The 20,000-nt window shown below is 51.0% G+C and overlaps 1 protein-coding gene across 1 annotated transcript in view; it reads left to right on the top strand.

Annotated features, from left to right (window-relative positions):
* LOC121306111 (voltage-dependent calcium channel gamma-2 subunit) overlaps positions 1 to 14,522 on the top strand; it is a 42,166-nt gene extending 27,644 nt beyond the window's left edge. Inside the window, exons 2-4 of the mRNA XM_041237825.1 lie at positions 4,745 to 4,828; positions 10,315 to 10,455; positions 13,787 to 14,522. Coding sequence (XP_041093759.1) covers positions 4,745 to 4,828; positions 10,315 to 10,455; positions 13,787 to 14,322 — 761 coding nt within the window. The 3' untranslated portion in view covers positions 14,323 to 14,522. The remainder of the gene's footprint in view (positions 1 to 4,744; positions 4,829 to 10,314; positions 10,456 to 13,786) is intronic.
* Positions 14,523 to 20,000: the final 5,478 nt, after the last annotated feature.

Below are 20,000 nucleotides of genomic sequence, written 5' to 3' on the forward strand. Positions count from 1 at the left end.
CAAAGCGTGAGATTGATTATGGGACAGATAAACAAAAACAACAAACAAAACAACAACTATTACCCCGGCCCCCGCCCCCCCTCGTCATTTCCCCTCATTCGCGGGGATATTTCGTCACATCTTACTATAAACAACTGTATATATATATAATTACACGCGTTTCAAGTGCCATTGTTTGTAGTTGTTCGTTATTATACATGCATACCGTGTATGTAACACTTAATTATATATTTATTAAGCTTTTAAAATTACCATAGAACTATCTCTCCCCCAGCCAATCAGCTTCGAGTTCTTGCGGCAGCGCCAGTGTCGCCGGGTCCGCGGTTTCCCCGCGGTATTTGGGCTACTTTACAAACACAGCCGCGGGTAATATGAAGGAGCCGCGGGTTGATAGTGTAATTAGATTAGCGGCACAGCTTTAAAAATATGTTTTCGTGTTTTGCAGTATTGTTTGGGGTCCAGCGCCGGCGTTAGTATTTCAATAAAGGTAATTGGGTTGCTTGTCCCTTCAGAGCTTCCATAGGGAATTAGTTGACAGTGACGTGTAGATGAGCTGGACTGGGACTTGTAGTTTTTATCAAATTTATACCAGATATCTTTTCTTATGAAAGCTTTTGATTGATTTTTTTATGCACAGGCCTGCGTGTTAATAATAATAAGCTTGCTTTCAGTTAAAACAATTGGGCTGTTTTTGGGCTATTTTTGAAGTGACTTTGGGCTATAAACTCGGCAGAAATCCAGCAACCCTAACAGTGAATCCGATTTCAACTCGCTGTGTTGTTTGTAAGCGTGTGTTGCGCAGCTGTTGGACAGCAAACACTGAACAGCGACGCGATTCTTCATCGGGGGAGGTTACGTTTACAAGCTCACAGCGCTGAAGCTCCCTGCGTTTCTTGTAGTTTATATATTTTAGAGCGACTCTTTTGGCGCTTCACACTTACTAGTGCTGCTTCTAGGCTGTGACAGCGCCTGGTTTGCGCTCTGCTGCGTTTTAGGGTCCTCTCTCACATGAAAGAAGTTTTGGAAGTGGATTAAGTTAGACGCTGCTTGATAGGAGCCACTGTCACCCTTCCTGCTTCCTCCTCCCCTCAACTCTTAAGAGTCACAGAGCCTCAAATCCACTTTGAATATGTTTTTGTAACCCCTTCCCTTTTGGTTCAATATTTGCAATAATCCCGAATGGAGTTCAGAAAACGTTTTGTATCGTTCAGCTGCGCTCTCTAGCTGGCTGTTGCACTGGGGTGACAAAGACAGGCAATTATAATCCAGCTGCAAAGTCGTTTAATGGGTTTATATGCAGTGAGTTAATTCCATGCTCCGCTTCATTCATAAACCTTACAGTGATGTGTCTGAACGAATCAATGCAGTCTGTGAGACAACCTTCTAGTTCTAGAAAGAGGAGAGAGTGGCGCTTTTTTAAATACCCCACCAAACGCTAATGGTCTTGCCTATTATAACACTGCCTCCCCTGTATATTCCTATTCAAGCAGAGCACCCCAGTGCGCTTTACAACAAAAACTCTCTCAAATAAAACATGCAATCGACAAGTCAATCCAGCTCGAGGATAACGCAAGCAAAGCTGTTTTGAAATGGGATTTCAAAGCCTCGGACTCGGGAAGCAGTCCCTGCAGGGAGCAGAGCGAACGAAAACTCAGCCTGGTTTTTCGGTGACTACTTGGAGCTGCCATTGGCTGATCTCAAGGTGTGACGAGGAGCAGAAGGTACCGACAGCTCCTGTGAGATAAAGGCACAAAGAAACACCTTCATAGTAGGAAGCAGGATTTAAAAATCAATGCTGAATTGAACAGCAAGCCGACACTGAGGTTTAGGGACCTGTGTGATGTGTTGTGAGCGACGTGTGGGAGTCAGCATTCGAACCAGTTCAGCACAATAAGAGGAAATCAGTGACAATGGGTTTTACAATGTTAGTGGCACCCCACTCTGTACAGCGTGCTCCACTGCTAGCAGCACCCCACTCTGTACAGCGTGCTCCACTGCTAGCACCCCACTCTGTACAGCGTGCTCCACTGCTAGCACCCCACTCTGTACAGCGTGCTCCACTGCTAGCAGCACCCCACTCTGTACAGCGTGCTCCACTGCTAGCAGCACCCCACTCTGTACAGCGTGCTCCACTGCTAGCACCCCACTCTGTACAGCGTGCTCCACTGCTAGCAGCACCCCACTCTGTACAGCGTGCTCCACTGCTAGCACCCCACTCTGTACAGCGTGCTCCACTGCTAGCACCCCACTCTGTACAGCGTGCTCCACTGCTAGCACCCCACTCTGTACAGCGTGCTCCACTGCTAGCACCCCACTCTGTACAGCGTGCTCCACTGCTAGCAGCACCCCACTCTGTACAGCGTGCTCCACTGCTAGCACCCCACTCTGTACAGCGTGCTCCACAGCTAGCAGCACCCCACTCTGTACAGCGTGCTCCACTGCTAGCACCCCACTCTGTACAGCGTGCTCCACTGCTGGCACCCCACTCTGTACAGCGTGCTCCACTGCTAGCAGCACCCCACTCTGTACAGCGTGCTCCACTGCTAGCACCCCACTCTGTACAGCGTGCTCCACTGCTAGCACCCCACTCTGTACAGCGTGCTCCACTGCTAGCACCCCACTCTGTACAGCGTGCTCCACTGCTAGCACACAGCGTGCTCCACTGCTGTACAGCGTGCTCCACTGCTGGCACCCCACTCTGTACAGCGTGCTCCACTGCTCACCCCACTCTGTACAGCGTGCTCCACTGCTAGCACCCCACTCTGTACAGCGTGCTCCACTGCTAGCACCCCACTCTGTACAGCGTGCTCCACTGCTAGCACCCCACTCTGTACAGCGTGCTCCACTGCTAGCACCCCACTCTGTACAGCGTGCTCCACTGCTAGCACCCCACTCTGTACAGCGTGCTCCACTGCTAGCACCCCACTCTGTACAGCGTGCTCCACTGCTAGCACCCCCCAGCGTGCTCCACTGCTAGCACCCCACTCTGTACAGCGTGCTCCACTGCTAGCACCCCACTCTGTACAGCGTGCTCCACTGCTGTCTGTACAGCGTGCTCCACTGCTGGCACCCCACTCTGTACAGCGTGCTCCACTGCTAGCACCCCACTCTGTACAGCGTGCTCCACTGCTAGCACCCCACTCTGTACAGCATGCTCCACAGCTAGCAGCACCCCACTCTGTACAGCTGCTCCACAGCTAGCACCCCACTCTGTACAGCGTGCTCCACTGCTAGCACCCCACTCTGTACAGCGTGCTCCACTGCTAGCACCCCACTCTGTACAGCGTGCTCCACTGCTAGCACCCCACTCTGTACAGCGTGCTCCACTGCTAGCACCCCACTCTGTACAGCGTGCTCCACTGCTGGCACCCCACTCTGTACAGCGTGCTCCACTGCTAGGCACCCCACTCTGTACAGCGTGCTCCACTGCTAGCACCCCACTCTGTACAGCGTGCTCCACTGCTAGCACCCCACTCTGTACAGCGTGCTCACCCCACTCTGTACAGCGTGCTCCACTGCTAGCACCCCACTCTGTACAGCGTGCTCCACTGCTAGCACCCCACTCTGTACAGCGTGCTCCACTGCTAGCTCTGTACAGCGTGCTCCACTGCTGGCACCCCACTCTGTACAGCGTGCTCCACTGCTAGCAGCACCCCACTCTGTACAGCGTGCTCCACTGCTAGCACCCCACTCTGTACAGCGTGCTCCACTGCTAGCACCCCACTCTGTACAGCGTGCTCCACTGCTAGCACCCCACTCTGTACAGCGTGCTCCACTGCTAGCACCCCACTCTGTACAGCGTGCTCCACTGCTAGCACCCCACTCTGTACAGCGTGCTCCACTGCTGGCACCCCACTCTGTACAGCGTGCTCCACTGCTGGCACCCCACTCTGTACAGCGTGCTCCACTGCTAGCACCCCACTCTGTACAGCGTGCTCCACTGTTAGGCACCCCACTCTGTACAGCGTGCTCCACTGCTAGCACCCCACTCTGTACAGCGTGCTCCACTGCTAGCACCCCACTCTGTACAGCGTGCTCCACTGCTAGGCACCCCACTCTGTACAGCGTGCTCCACTGCTAGCACCCCACTCTGTACAGCGTGCTCCACTGCTAGCACCCCACTCTGTACAGCGTGCTCCACTGCTGGCACCCCACTCTGTACAGCGTGCTCCACTGCTGGCACCCCACTCTGTACAGCGTGCTCCACTGCTGGCACCCCACTCTGTACAGCGTGCTCCACTGCTGGCACCCCACTCTGTACAGCGTGCTCCACTGCTGGCACCCCACTCTGTACAGCGTGCTCCACTGCTGGCACCCCACTCTGTACAGCGTGCTCCACTGCTAGCACCCCACTCTGTACAGCGTGCTCCACTGCTAGCACCCCACTCTGTACAGCGTGCTCCACTGCTGGCACCCCACTCTGTACAGCGTGCTCCACTGCTAGCACCCCACTCTGTACAGCACTGCTAGCACCCCACTCTGTACAGCGTGCTCCACTGCTAGCACCCCACTCTGTACAGCGTGCTCCACTGCTCCCCCACTCTGTACAGCTGCTCCAGCTGCACCCCACTCTGTACAGCGTGCTCCACTGCTAGCACCCCACTCTGTACAGCGTGCTCCACTGCTAGCACCCCACTCTGTACAGCGTGCTCCACTGCTGGCACCCCACTCTGTACAGCGTGCTCCACTGCTGGCACCCCACTCTGTACAGTCTGCTGAATGTCTCCTTCCTCTTCTCTTCCAGGGAATTTTAAAGGGCTGTGTAAACAGATAGACCACTTTCCTGAAGACACGGACTATGAGGCCGACACGGCTGAATATTTCTTAAGTAAGTGACTTTTCCGTTATCCTTTCTTTTCCAAGCGCAGCCCCGTGGGGGTTATCTGACAGGACTCCGATCACTCGCTGCTTCCTTCTTCTTCTTCCCAGCTTGCCCTTCCTCACCCTGCTCTCCGTGCTAAATCTGATTCGGCTGGCTCTGCCTTTTAGGAATGTGTAAACTTCCTGTCACTCTCCCTTACCCGCCTTTATTTCAGGACTCGAGAGGCTTCACTCCTGGGACCAGCCTCCCCCAGTGAAGTGTTTTTAATCAGAATTAAACGCTGTTTTCTAAGTTGGGGTTTGACTAGAGCTGCTGTGCTTAATCTTAGCATCGCCTCCCATTGGCTCGGAGCGGCAGAACAAGCACACTTTACTGCAGTCGCAAACTGCTTTGATCAATGATAAAATGCAGAGCTGTGAGGGAAAGATCAGGGCTGGATGGGGTCCTGATTGAGGGGCAGAGCTGCAGAGCTGTGAGGGAAAGATCAGGGCTGGATGGGGTCCTGATTGAGGGGCAGAGCTGTAGAGCTGTGAGGGAAAGATCAGGGCTGGATGGGGTCCTGATTGAGGGGCAGAGCTGTAGAGCTGTGAGGGAAAGATTAGGGCTGGATGGGGTCCTGATTGAGGGGCAGAGCTGTAGAGCTGTGAGGGAAAGATCAGGGCTGGATGGGGTCCTGATTGAGGGGCAGAGCTGTAGAGCTGTGAGGGAAAGATCAGGGCTGGATGGGGTCCTGATTGAGGGGCAGAGCTGCAGAGCTGTGAGGGAAAGATCAGGGCTGGATGGGGTCCTGATTGAGGGGCAGAGCTGCAGAGCTGTGAGGGAAAGATCAGGGCTGGATGGGGTCCTGATTGAGGGGCAGAGCTGCAGAGCTGTGAGGGAAAAGATCAGGGCTGGATGGGGTCCTGATTGAGGGGCAGAGCTGCAGAGCTGTGAGGGAAAGATCAGGGCTGGATGGGGTCCTGATTGAGGGGCAGAGCTGCAGAGCTGTGAGGGAAAGATCAGGGCTGGATGAGGTCCTGATTGAGGGGCAGAGCTGTAGAGCTGTGAGGGAAAGATCAGGGCTGGATGGGGTCCTGATTGAGGGGCAGAGCTGTAGAGCTGTGAGGGAAAGATCAGGGCTGGATGGGGTCCTGATTGAGGGGCAGAGCTGCAGAGCTGTGAGGGAAAGATCAGGGCTGGATGGGGTCCTGATTGAGGGGCAGAGCTGCAGAGCTGTGAGGGAAAGATCAGGGCTGGATGGGGTCCTGATTGAGGGGCAGAGCTGCAGAGCTGTGAGGGAAAGATCAGGGCTGGATGGGGTCCTGATCGAGGGGCAGAGCTGCAGAGCTGTGAGGGAAAGATCAGGGCTTGATGGGGTCCTGACTGAGGGGCAGAGCTGTAGAGCTGTGAGGGAAAGATCAGGGCTGGATGGGGTCCTGATTGAGGGGCAGAGCTGTAGAGCTGTGAGGGAAAGATCAGGGCTGGATGGGGTCCTGATTGAGGGGCAGAGCTGTAGAGCTGTGAGGGAAAGATCAGGGCTGGATGGGGTCCTGATTGAGGGGCAGAGCTGTAGAGCTGTGAGGGAAAGATTAGGGCTGGATGGGGTCCTGATTGAGGGGCAGAGCTGCAGAGCTGTGAGGGAAAGATCAGGGCTGGATGGGGTCCTGATTGAGGGGCAGAGCTGCAGAGCTGTGAGGGAAAGATCAGGGCTGGATGGGGTCCTGACTGAGGGGCAGAGCTGTAGAGCTGGCTCAGGCTGTTGTTTCTCGAATGCAGTGAGGAATCCCAAAGCGAGACGCCTCCTTGAATACACTGTTAAACAATGCTGTGAGCCGCTGGGTTCAGCTTTAATCTTTTATTATCCAATTAAACCATCTTATGGTTTAAGCGCCTGGGACTCGCCCCGCCCCTCCCTCCCTCCCGCTCCCTCTCTGCTGTATTTTTCACTTTTATTGGCAACTACCAGGAGACCAGGCTGCTGATCAAGGCGGGATGAGACAGAGGACACAGTCAATTGCATTCCCCCCTGAGGTAATCTGGATTCGTTTTATCCCGCAAACAGAGTGGTAGCTACTGGAGCAAACTTAAAAAGGAAAGAAGGAACAAAACACGCTTTCCGCTGAGCGCGTCGATTAACCGTGTCTCTGCATAGCGCTTACTTAATAAGTATGACCAGTCCGAGGAAATGTTTTTGGGCAGCTTTGCCGTGTGGGCTGCAGAAAACTCGCAGCGCTCTTCCTCGCTGACGTCCTGTAAAACGTGGTCACAGGACGCTTTCGGCAGTGGCGCCATTTCTCAACCCAGCAGTCCCGCTGAAGCGCAGCGCGTTTATGAAAGCAGACGCCGCTCTGAGCCTGCGCTCTCTGAGAGCAGAGTAAAATCTGAGCTGGGAAAGGGTTGCGACAGGTTGCTTTTGGAAAGAAACACCTTCCAAGATTCTCATCAATCTGTTCTTTACAATTAATGGCATGAGAGGCCCACGCATGGATATTTATATTCAACAGGGCATGGCAGAGTTAACCAACAAGCTTTGAAGCGCACACGTTTCTCTCAAGCCTCCTGAAGAAGAAGAAGAAGAAGAAGAAGAAGAAGAAGAAGAAGAAGAAGAAGAAGAAGAAGAAGTTTAAATATAGCGCCTTTCACACTGAAGTGTCCCAAGGCGCTGGACACAAATTCCTTTCCAAACATTTTCAAATTAAACACAAACAAGATTTTAAAAAAGACATTGATAAACCTTGGAAGCATAAAAACGAGATATCAAATCATATTTCAAAACCCAGCAAGCCTAGGAAGAGAAGACGGATGAAAAGAGGCACGTTTCGAGAGAACTTTTGACCCTCTGCGGTCCTGTGTGGGATCAGATCCGGTATTACAATGTTCCCTTTCCGGTCCAATGTCTGGACCCTGCCCCACCTCATCAGAAACACGTCAAGCCCGGGTCTCTAGTCGTTTTTTCTCTGGAAAAAGCAGAGAAAACCTTTCAATGGCCGAGTGAGACCGATAGGAGCCAAAAATAAAGCTACCCCTAACTCTAACCCCTAACCCACTCAATGCCCATGTTGATGGCAGAGGGGGTGTGGAAGCACACACACACACACACACACACACACACACACACACACACACTATGTTCTCTGGTTATCATGAGTTAGGTGTGAACGAGGCAGATCTACAACTGCAACAATGTCATTAATCTAGACCGCTGTTTCAAACAAAGCTTCGCCACGCTGGAGCTGGCAAGAGTTACAAAGTAATTAGCACTCAGTGTTGTGGTGTGTGTGGACAACCCACCCAACAGACAGACTGTCAAAAACTCTCTACTTCTTTGGTCTCTGCAAAGATGAAAATGTGTGTGTGGCTTAATTTAGCAGTCTGCCAAAATGAGCAGGGTGTCAGAAGCATTTGAAAATACAATTCAATTCGTTTTTTTTTTTTTTTAATTAAAACACACACCTGCTGTTTGAGTCAACCGGTCCTTTATCTTCAATCGCACAAGAACGCTCAGCGCTGCGTCTCCAGCCAAGCCCCACCCCTTGTTCTCTGTTCACACCCCTCTTTATAGACGTGCGCGCTGATCAATCCTCTCCCGATCGCTCGTTTCATCACCAAACCCCTCAATAACGCGATCTGAGTCGTTATTTTATTCCTGTAACATCTCTAAAAGCTCTGCAGGTGTCTGTGATGTTCTTTGAGCGCTGGGTGCAGAAGCAGCTCTCTCCTTTGTTTGTGTTCATGTTATCTCTGTGGTGCAGGGGGGGGGGGGGGGGGGGCTATCAGACACGCCCCTTTTTTGGGGGGCTCCTGTCGGTCTCACTCGGCCATTGAAAGGTTCTCTCTGCTTTTTCCAGAGAAAAAACGACTAGAGACCTGGGCTTGACGTGTTTTTGATGATGTGGGGCAGGGTCCAGACATCGGACTGGAAAGGGAACATTGTAATGCCGGACCTGGTCCCACACAGGACCGCAGAGGGTTGATATAATTCTGTGACTTCTGTTTACAACACAGCCTACGTTCAACATCTTCCCACAGCCAAGCAGTCTGTCTGCAGCTATTTCCAGCCACGCAAGCTACTTCCTTTGAAGCCTGCTTGTCCCTGTGTCACTGTGAGCCCAGCAAGCGCTCTGCTGCCTCTGCTCTGAGCTCATGAATGACAGCTTGAAGTTCTGTAACAGCCCCTCAAGCACAACAGCACTTTGAAAGAAAAAGCGGGAATAGCTTTATTGCAAGGCTGCTGTTTTCAACAAGACGAAGAAGGTGGCGGCCGTCTTCAATATGCTTCAAGCCAGAGGGGACGCTAATCTTCCAAAGCTCCGTTTCCTGCTCTCTTTTTTCTTTTTTTTTTTTTTGGATGACCCAGCTAACAAAAGGCATCATTTTGAGTCGAGTGTCTGGCAACAACATTGGGTAAAGAACACAGAGAACTGGACCAAATATGCATTGCGTTCTATTGAACTGGAAAGATAGCCTAGCAGTAAGGGAGCAGGGGTTGGGCTTAGGGTTAGGGTCAGCTGTCAGTAATAGCCAATCAGTTAGCACTAGCTGTATAGTCAGCCTCAAGAACCAATTGACAGAGAGAGTGGTTAGCTGCACAGGGGCGGTGCGCTCCTCCAGTATCTTCAACAGTACCCTCCCTCCCTCTCTGACTCTCTGTGTCTCTCCACAGGGGCGGTGAGCTCCCTCCCTCCCTCTCTGACTCTCTGTGTCTCTCCACAGGGGCGGTGCGCTCCCTCCCTCCCTCTCTGACTCTCTGTGTCTCTCCACAGGGGCGGTGCGCTCCCTCCCTCCCTCTCTGACTCTCTGTGTCTCTCCACAGGGGCGGTGCGCTCCCTCCCTCCCTCTCTGACTCTCTGTGTCTCTCCACAGGGGCGGTGCGCTCCCTCCCTCCCTCTCTGACTCTCTGTGTCTCTCCACAGGGGCGGTGCGCTCCCTCCCTCCCTCTCTGACTCTCTGTGTCTCTCCACAGGGGCGGTGCGCTCCCTCCCTCCCTCTCTGACTCTCTGTGTCTCTCCACAGGGGCGGTGCGCTCCCTCCCTCCCTCTCTGACTCTCTGTGTCTCTCCACAGGGGCGGTGCGCTCCCTCCCTCCCTCTCTGACTCTCTGTGTCTCTCCACAGGGGCGGTGCGCTCCCTCCCTCCCTCTCTGACTCTCTGTGTCTCTCCACAGGGGCGGTGCGCTCCCTCCCTCCCTCTCTGACTCTCTGTGTCTCTCCACAGGGGCGGTGCGCTCCCTCCCTCCCTCTCTGACTCTCTGTGTCTCTCCACAGGGGCGGTGCGCTCCCTCCCTCCCTCTCTGACTCTCTGTGTCTCTCCACAGGGGCGGTGCGCTCCCTCCCTCCCTCTCTGACTCTCTGTGTCTCTCCACAGGGGCGGTGCGCTCCCTCCCTCCCTCTCTGACTCTCTGTGTCTCTCCACAGGGGCGGTGCGCTCCCTCCCTCCCTCTCTGACTCTCTGTGTCTCTCCACAGGGGCGGTGCGCTCCCTCCCTCCCTCTCTGACTCTCTGTGTCTCTCCACAGGGGCGGTGCGCGCCTCCAGTATCTTCCCGATCCTGAGTGTCATTCTCCTCTTCATGGGCGGGCTCTGCATAGCAGCCAGCGAGTTTTACAAGTCGCGCCACAACATTATTCTGAGCGCTGGCATCTTCTTTGTTTCCGCAGGTAGGCGGGCATGTATCTCTTCAATCCAGTGTGTTTAGCTGTCTTATTGTCTGTGTGTGTGTGTGTGTGTGTGTGTGTGTAAGTTCTAATGGAAGGCGTTGTAGAGCTTGGCGTGGAACTGCGGGTGTAGAGTTATCAGTGCCCTGCAGCGTTTCACAGCACGTCGCTGCAAAGCTGTTACCCACCTTGGCCTATTTCCCTGGCTTATTGTACTTTTAATATTGTAACCCTGTAACGCCCGAGCGTATGAAAGATTCTGGCTTGTGAAGCTGGATTTAAACAATAATAATAATACAGAGGGGTGGCTGACCATTGTATCAGGGGAGATAGACAAGGGTTAAATGAAGGGCACGACCGAATCAGCTTCGCCAGCTCCACGTGGCAGGAGGTCGCGAGAGAAACTTCCCACAGTCGCTGGATGAGGCTCGACAATTTATCACTCCTCTTAGAATCGCTCGACCAGAGTAAACAATATTAAACCTCCTATTTATATCTGTCTGGATTATCTGTACAGATAATCTATACCGTCTGATGTAACTGATTGCAATATTATACGTCACTGCTCACTGATTAACTAACTGATTTCGTTCTCTTCCGCTAGCGGGGGGGGGGGGGGGGGGGGCAGCTGTAGTGGGTCGCTGATCTCTCTGGTTCACAAAAATCTTTTCAAAGCTGTGCTGGGCTGCGCAGGATCTGGGCAGAGTCCTGCAGGCGGAGCAGAGTGATGTCACGCAGCTGCCCTCGAAGAACGCGCATCTCTGCGATTGCGTCCGGAGCTGCTAGATTTGTCGCGAGTCGCTTTGGCGTTTTTGTTTTTGTCGCTAGCGAAACTCAAAAGTCGCCGGATCGAGCCACAACAATCGCTAAGTTGGCAAGGCTGGACAGGAGGGAGAGTTATTTACAAGCCCAGCGTTTCAGCAGCCCGCTCTACAGCCCTGCGACAGAAAATGGAGCAGCCAGGCTAATAATAACTGATCGCTCTGAGAAGACACCGGTTTGAGACGAGGTTTCTGCAAGTCAGGAGCATTGAACTCCTTTCCTGACTGACAGCAAGCAACGGCTTCTAAATTCTCCCCAAGCGATCTGAATTGTTATTGTGCTACCCTGCTACCAATCCTCAGGGTTATGGAACGCCGGTCCTGTCCGTTCTGAAAGAGTTCTGTGTGTGTAAACCCTTTCTAAGGTCTAACCAGCCTGTTCAGGCCATCTTGCCTGTAATTCACTTCAAAGAATCTTTGGGGATTCGCCTTTAAAAACGTTCTGCCCCTGACCTACTTCCACTGCGGAAGGTCACTTTATACAGGCTGCTTGGAGGAAATACCCTGCTGGCACATTCTGCTTTCCCAAGCCCTTTCCCACAGTATCACTTGCTACGCCTTTGTCTCTGCGCTGTGGGCGTCTGTGGGACACGCGCATCCTGGATCTCTTACTGGCGTACCAGGGCTGTGTCTACTCTTAATAAATAAGAGACACTGTTTGCTGCTGTAGAACCCAGTTGTATAAGGCTGGGATTCCTTTGTGCCGGGTGTTCATTACTGTAGTATCCTTTGAGAAAGGTTTTGCACCCAGCTTATGCAAGACCTGGTTTTGCACAGATGTCCTCATTCGAGCACGACCGAGGCAAGACTTTATTTGAGCCAATAGCACTGAATCTATTCATTTCCTTTGCAAGGACGGCGACATCCAAACTGGATGATGTAAACTGAGCACCAAAAGAAACATAGTGCTTGTATTTGGATAAGATTCACCAGATGTGATCGAAAAAAACGACAAAGTCTGTTTCAGAGCAGCGCGGTGACCTTTTATTGTGCTGATTGACGCTGCAGAGTGATCTGCCGCTCTCGGGCAGTGCTGTGACTCTTGGTTTCCCGGTTCTGTCGCTGACAGAGTGGGTCTGGTTACACCATCTCGTCGGGCTTGAAATCGCTGGCTGTGAGCGCCCAAGACGGCGAGGCTCAGCCCGCTGCCCCAGTCCCCGGGAGCGTGCTTCCGCGACGAGAGAACTGTCCGCACCGTACAACAAAAAACAAAGACACAAAAAAGAAGTAACCCTAAGACAGGCGTGGAGGGTAGTTGTGATAATGCAGCACCAACTTCAAGAAACATTGTTGTTTGTTTTGGCTCGGTTTTTCTTTTTTGCTTTTACATCTCGCTGAAAGCTTGTAACAATCAAGTGGTGAAATCTCGCTCCACATCCACTCCACATCAAATTCAAGCTTGTAGTTCAACAGCTGAAATCGCTCCACATCCAGCCTCCAATCAACACTAATTAGGTGATGAAGTGCTTCAGTCACAGTCACTCCAGCGTGGTCAAGGATGAATGATCGAGCGATGTCCAAAATGAAAAACATTAGTCGATGTCCATCGTTTTATAAATCTCTCCAGTGTCTGATTTTTAAGTCTCTACATGAGCTGGCCCCTCCTCCCCTAAGGGAATTTGTTCAGCCCTGCTTGGTAAAAGCTGTTAGAGTCACTCGATCAACCACAAGAGGAGACTGTATAGTGTCTCTGCGTCGCACTCAGTTTGCACCCACAGCTTTCTCAATCAAGGGTGCCCTGTTCTGGAATACGCTGCCAGACTTCATGAAAAGTTTCTCAGACTGTCAGAGCGGGTTCAGGAGGGAAAACCCGAATCGGTTTGGACTGGCGCTCAATCTGTGCTCACGGGAAGGTGATCCATCAGACAGCGGTCCGGCATACAGGTTTGACTGGTCGTGCATTCCGGCCTTTCTCCTGAACTTTCTCCTGGTACAAAGAAAGCCTTCCCATAACCAGCTCCCTTCTCTCTCTCTCTCTCTCTCTCTCTCTCCCCTATCCTCTCCTCTCTCCTCTCTCTCTCGCTCCCTCTCTCTCTCTCTCTCTCTCTCTCTCCCCTCTCTCTCTCTCCTCTCTCTCTCTCTCTCTCTCTCTCTCTCTCTCTCCTCTCTCTCTCTCTCTCTCTCTCTCCCTCTCTCTCTCTCTCTCCTCTCTCTCTCTCTCCCTTCTCTCTCTCTCTCCTCTCTCTCCCCTCTCTCCTCTCGCTCCTCTCTCTCTCACCTCTCTCTCTCTCTCTCCTCTCTCTCTCTCTCTCTCTCTCTCTCCCCTCTCTCTCTCTCTTGCGATAGGCGGAGAGAGAGAGAGGGAGCGAGGAGCTCTCTCTCTCTCTCTCTCTCTCTCTCTCTCTCTCTCTCTCTCTCTCTCTCTCTCTCTCTCCCCCTCTCTCTCCTCTCCCTCTCTCTCTCTCCCTCCCTCTCTCTCCCTCTCTCTCCTCTCGCTTCTCTCTCTCCCCTCTCTCCTCTCTCTCTCTCGCTCCCTCTCTCTCTCTCACTCCCTTCTCTCTCTCTCCCCGCAGGACTGAGCAACATCATTGGGATTATCGTGTACATATCAGCCAACGCGGGGGACCCCTCCAAGAGCGACTCCAAGAAGAACAGCTACTCGTACGGCTGGTCCTTCTACTTCGGGGCGCTGTCCTTCATCATCGCCGAGATGGTGGGCGTGCTGGCGGTGCACATGTTCATCGACCGGCACAAGCAGCTGCGAGCTGGGACGAGAGCCACAGACTACCTGCAGTCCTCCGCCATCACCCGCATCCCGAGCTACCGCTACCGCTATCGTAGACGCAGCTGCTCCACTTCCCACTCCACTGAGCCCTCACAGTCCCGGGACGCCTCCCCCGTCGGCCTCAAGGGCTTCAACACCCTCCCTTCCACCGAAATCTCCATGTACACCCTGACCCGCGAGCCCCTGAAGCCCGCCTCCACCCCGACAGCGACGTACAACTCGGAGCGGGACCACAACTTCCTCCAGGTGCACAACTGCATCCAGAAGGACTTGAAAGAGTCGCTGCACACGAACACGGCCAACCGGCGCACCACTCCAGTGTGAGGAGCGAGGGAGAGCCGCCACGCGGCAGCACGGCAACCCCAGGGGAGCGGGCCAGACCGAGAGAGGGTCCGCGCTGAAAAACAAACACACCCAACCCAGCTGAAGACTGTCAGGATCCAACCATTTCAAAAATGCATGAAATCCCATCCACCCTTATTTAATAATACAAAAGAAATGTTTGTAAAAAAAAAACAAAAAAAAGCTATTAATAACGGCACTATTATTTACATTAGTAATAGGCTGCAACGGCAATCTGGAGCAGGTCGAGGTTCTTCGTCAGCAAGCCCCATCAGAACCTTTGGTGGGTCTGGGTGCCAGGTCGACCCTTTTTAGTTTTCTTGGGGGGGGGGGGGGTCGTTCGTGGGGGGGGGTGGGTCGACTTTGGCCGGTCCTAGGTTGGTAAAGTTTGTTATGTACTTTATGAAGCATCGCTGAGGTTGGGATAAGTTTTTACCCCTTTAGGGTAGGTGATCCCCCACCCTTTATTATGTTTGTAAAAAAAAAAAAACAAAAAAAAAACGATATTATTAGTGATAATAAATGATATTATTGATAACTAAGATAGAAGGCAGGCTGTCACAAAGTTGTTATGAATTCTTGTCTTGAAACCTCTTATCAACACTGATGACAAAGAAGAAAACAAAGGAATCTTTTGTTGCTGGTGGTGGAAACATGTGGGGGGGGCGTGGGGGGGGGTCAAGGCTGGGTTTTTTTCCCCTTGTTTTATTTTTCCTGCATCAAACTGGAATGGAATGTCAGAGATGGGAAATGATGGGGGGGGAAGGGGGGTTGTGGCTCAAGCATCGAAAACAAAACAAAGCAAGACTCTCAATAAAAAACCAACAGGAAGGGGAGAATATTCAACACAAAACAAGAAACCGACACGCTTCCCACCGGAGGTGCAGCGGCCGAGGTGTGCCGGAGGGGGAATCAAGTTGCCATAACTTTCAAAAATACAACGGAATAAAACGACAGATTCTATTCTTTTAAAAGGACCTTGTTTTCTTTTTTTTCCCCAAAGAGAGAGAGAGACAGAGGCTGTTTACCTGACGTTACAGGATCAGTTTTCGGACTCGTGAAAAATAATTAAAAAAAAAAAAAAATAAAAAAAAATCGCAAAAGAATTTATGTGCATGCTGAAGAAAAGAATTAAAATTTCAAAACAAGAAATAAGTGACGATGGAGAGACGACAGCGGTTTCCTCTAACCCTTGGGAGATCAAGTATTTCGGAAATTCCACGCCGCCTTTGTGGTCTTTTTGTTTCTTCATCGGTTTGCTTCCGTTTTCTGTTATTTTCCGCTCTTAATGGCACCCATAACGCAAGAACAGAACAATCCGAGCTGGATGAGGAGGAGAGAGGAGAGATTCAGATGCGGTCGATACAAACCAGAGGGGGCTTGCTGAGAGTCGGAGAAGTGCGCCGCAGGGAAGCGGCTCGGGTTTGGGGTTCTTTTTGGAAAGAGCTCCTACAGAACTGGACGGTCCTGGGAGGGAGCTGAAGGTCAGGATTAACGCGTTTGTGAAAAGGAACGATAAATGAACTCAAAATAAAAGTTTGTGGGGCGAGACACTTTTCAAAGCTGTTTTATTTTAAAGCTAGGAACCGCATGAGGCAGTTAGATGAACGCGGCAGTTTTGTCATTACAATAAGGTGAGCTTTAGATGGCATTTTATCGAACGACCTTTTGAGGGAAGCGTCTGGTTTAGAGGCCGAGGAAAACATTCAGAAGGAAATATCTCACTCTCTCTAAAAAAAACAACAAACATCTCTCTCGTCAGTTTCATAAAAGAGAAAGCAAATCCATTCTATTTATTTATTTGTTGGTTTATTTCACTTCTTTGGTTAATATGTTTGTGTTTTTTTGTTTTCCCAGACTGTTACAATTTGAAACAAAAAGATACAATTTAAAATCAAAGAATGACTATTTCCAGGGCATAAAATAAAGTTTTGTTTTTTAGAGACTGTGTCCGAGTGCTCTTCTTGTAAAGGGCTTATTTCTGACATTATTTTGTTTTCCAGAGAATTCAACAAATTTCTCAACATCAGTACCATGATCGGTTATTATTTGTAGCAGCTTCTGTTTGTGACTCTGTAAACACCGTCATTAGTGTTTCCATATTTCCTTTATAGCCCACTTGTATCGCACGTTGTCTGAACTGTTAGCGAAAGCAGGCTGTTTAAAAAGGTTTGATGTTAAAACACTAGTAGCAGGAATTCAAATCTCATTTGCGTTGATCGGAGCTGTTCCTGCTTCCCTTGCTGCTGTATATTCATGTGTCAGTCTGCAGGTCTAGCTCAGTCACCTGTACGACAGCAGCTCTGCGCCCCACTGTGAGACACCTGAGCCTGGGGAAGGGTGTGGCCGAGCTAGGAGGGCACGGCGGCCCGGGTGAGTGCGTCAAAGCACTGTTGCCGTGATGACAAGACAAGGCAGGGTTTGCTTCAGGGAGCAGAGAGACTGCGAGCTGGGAAGGGAACGAGAGCTTCAGGATTGCTCAAGTGATGAGGCGGAGGCTGGGCTCGGACCAGTGAAAAAAATCCGACTTTACTGCAGTTCCCATAAGACAATGTTACATCTCTGCTGGGTTCCCAGTAATTAGGGTCCTGATGCACTCAGGGCATTTGCACAGGGCTTTCGATAGGAGATCGCCTCAGCCCATAGGTGCAGAACTCCAGGTGTGCTGGAGCCCAGCTCCCAGCCCGCAGTCTTCATCACAGGTGAGTCTGTGGAAATGTCACCGTCCTCCTTCGTCACACAACACCGCGCCTGCAGGGGGCCAGCAAGGACTCGCCTTCACTGGGTTCTTCCTGCTTCGTCCGGCTGTGATCGAGAACAAGTCAAAACGAGATCAGATCCTAAATAAAAAAAACAAGCGGGAGTAGATAACGTTTACATTGCCAGAGGCAAAGTGATTGAAAACAAAACCAGAACTTCTGGGGTCAACGTCTTCAAGGACTGGAACCGGACCAGCGATTCACACTCCTGCCCGGGTTTAAAGGAGTCTTTGAGAGACTCCAGGATTGTCCTGCACCCATCGTGCTGGGTGTGCAAACCGGCATGCTTAGCAACTGTCATATTCCTTGTTCTCCAGCCCTGCGTCTCTCCTCTCACACTCTCTTCGAGGGCAGACAGCTGCAGGCTTTTATATTCTAGCCCAGGGGCTAACGAGCTATTAATTACTTCTCTCATTGTCCCCTCGGCCACAGTCTGCACCAGTTTAATAAGGATGCGCCTCTGTCAGCTAGTCCATTAATCAGAATCTGATCGGTCACGCATCCTCACCAGGTTTTTCAGAACAGTAACCTGGCGAGGGCGGCGTCTCAAATCAACATATATCAATCTAAATCATAACAGCAACACAAAATAAACAAAGGGATCCTCTCAAAGCCTTTGAGACCCGGGACAGTGAAGGGAAGCGAGCAACAGCCGAGACGAACTGCAAGGAGGCTTGCAGAATTCTGAATTTCTGAATGAAAGCACGCCTTGCATTCAGAGACCTTCGCCTACAGCGCAAAGCAGAACAACACCGGACACCGGGAAGAAGGGAAGCCGATCAATCTTTACAAACACCCGCACAGCCAAGAAACTACCAAGCCTGCTCACATCTGTGTGCAGCTAGCGTCACCCTACAGACTTATACTGAACAATGTTGCGTTAACATAGACCATATTACATTGTGCAATTATATAGCGCCTTTCATAGCGGAGCACCATCACAAAGCGCTTGAAATAAAACTCCCTGTGCGTGAGAGCTGTGCATCAGAGTCTCTTACAACAACGCCTCACCCCAAAGACGCAGGGCAAGGGGGTTCAGAGACTCGGGGGGTCACCCACACAGGGAGTCAGGGGCTGAGCTGGGATTTGAACCCGGGTCCTGCTGGTGTCGAGCCCGTGTCTGTAGCCGCTGCACCCACACAGCCTCCTATATACCGCTTTGTAGTTTTCCATATATGAAAAACTGACACAGATGTAAAAATGTGATATTTTAAAAATCTAACATGAAATACTGTACCACTATAATGGCTTAGACTTCATTTTGTAGTTTTTTTTATTGCTTACACAATGTTAAATAAAATATTTATACAGTTATATTAATATAACGGTAATTATGTACCCACCCCATACTGTTAGGTGATGCAGACGTTTTGGCTATAGCTGTGTTTACAGAGAGATGTCTTTGCTGTGTCCTCAAATCAACATTGTAACTACAAATGTATTTACTGAAGAACTACTCTGTAAATACACAGTATTTAATCATTAGAGAAAGCGTTGCCTAATGATCTTTACCTGAGTCGAAGTCAAGATAACAGAGCGGTGTAGGGAAACGTTTCTAAAAACCCCAGCGATTGAGGGCCTCACACGGTACAGGATAGTTTTTAACAAATGTAATAATTTTTTTTTAATTTTTTTTTTTAAAAACTACATTTCCCATCACCCCCTGCAGCAGCAGCAGCAGCCATTTCACACGCTTTGCTCGCTTGAAGCTGATTGGACGGCGCTGCAGTCAGAGCTCCTCCTCTTGCACATGTGCCTCGTTATTCTCGCTTGCATTTATTTATTTAACTAGATTTACTCATTAAGGCTGAGGCTTTATTTACAAGCGGCTAAAAAAAGGACAATTGCCCTGAACACATTGAAAAGACGCGGCTGTGTTACTCTCTGATATTGCAGCTCTTAATTGTGGCTGAGCAACGCGGGGGAACAGCAAAGAAGACAGCGAGAGAGAGATGCAAGATACGAATCGATCTTAGCTAGCTAAATGAATTTGTTTACTCTGAAAGACCGTTAGATATGTGCGTGTTTTTTTTTTTATTTTTTTTTATTTACTTGTTAATTCGTTGTCCTGTCTTTTTTTAAAAAAAGACACTAAATATAACGTGTACCGTCTGATTTGAAAATGAACGCTTTTAGAAAAAGACTTTCTCATTTCGACATATATCGATGAATCCCTTTCCTGACCCACCTCTCTCTCCCTCTCTCTGCTGTTTGTAACAAACACACAACGATCCCTGTCTGTCCAGCCACACAAACCACAGCATCCCACTGCCTTTCAATGAGAGAAGCCTCCTCTCTCTCTCTCTGCAGCTCTGCCTCCTATCCCTCCCTCCCTCTCTCTCTCTCTCTCTCTCTCTCTCTCTCCCTCTCTCTCCTCTCTGCAGCTCTGCCTCCTATCCTTCCCTCTCTCTCCTCTCTGCAGCTCTGCCTCGTACCCCTCCCTCTGTCCCTCTCTCTACTCTCCTCTCTCTGCAGCTCTGCCTCGTACCCCTCCCTCTGTCCCTCTCTCTTCCTCTCTCTACTCTCCTCTCTCTGCAGCTCTGCCTCGTATCCCTCCCTCCCTCTCTCTCCTCCCTCTCTCTCCTCTCTCTCTCTCTGCAGCTCTGCCTCGTATCCCTCCCTCCCTCTCTCTTCCCTCTCTCTCCTCTCTCTCTCTCTGCAGCTCTGCCTTGTATCCCTCCCTCCCTCTCTCTCTCCTCCCACCCTCTCTCTCCTCCCTCTCTCTCTCTCTCTCTCTCTCTGCCTCCTATCCCTCCCTCTCTCTCTCTCTCCTCCCACCCTCTCTCCCTCCTCCCTCTCTCTCTCCTCCTCTCTCCCTCCCCCCCCTCCCCCCTCTCTCCAGCTCCTGTGTGTTTATTCCTCAGTTTATTATCATCCTTCTTTTCTCTCTCCCCCTCCCTC

Source organism: Polyodon spathula, chromosome 46 (genome assembly GCF_017654505.1).
Source record: "Polyodon spathula isolate WHYD16114869_AA chromosome 46, ASM1765450v1, whole genome shotgun sequence".
Lineage (NCBI taxonomy): Eukaryota > Metazoa > Chordata > Actinopteri > Acipenseriformes > Polyodontidae > Polyodon > Polyodon spathula.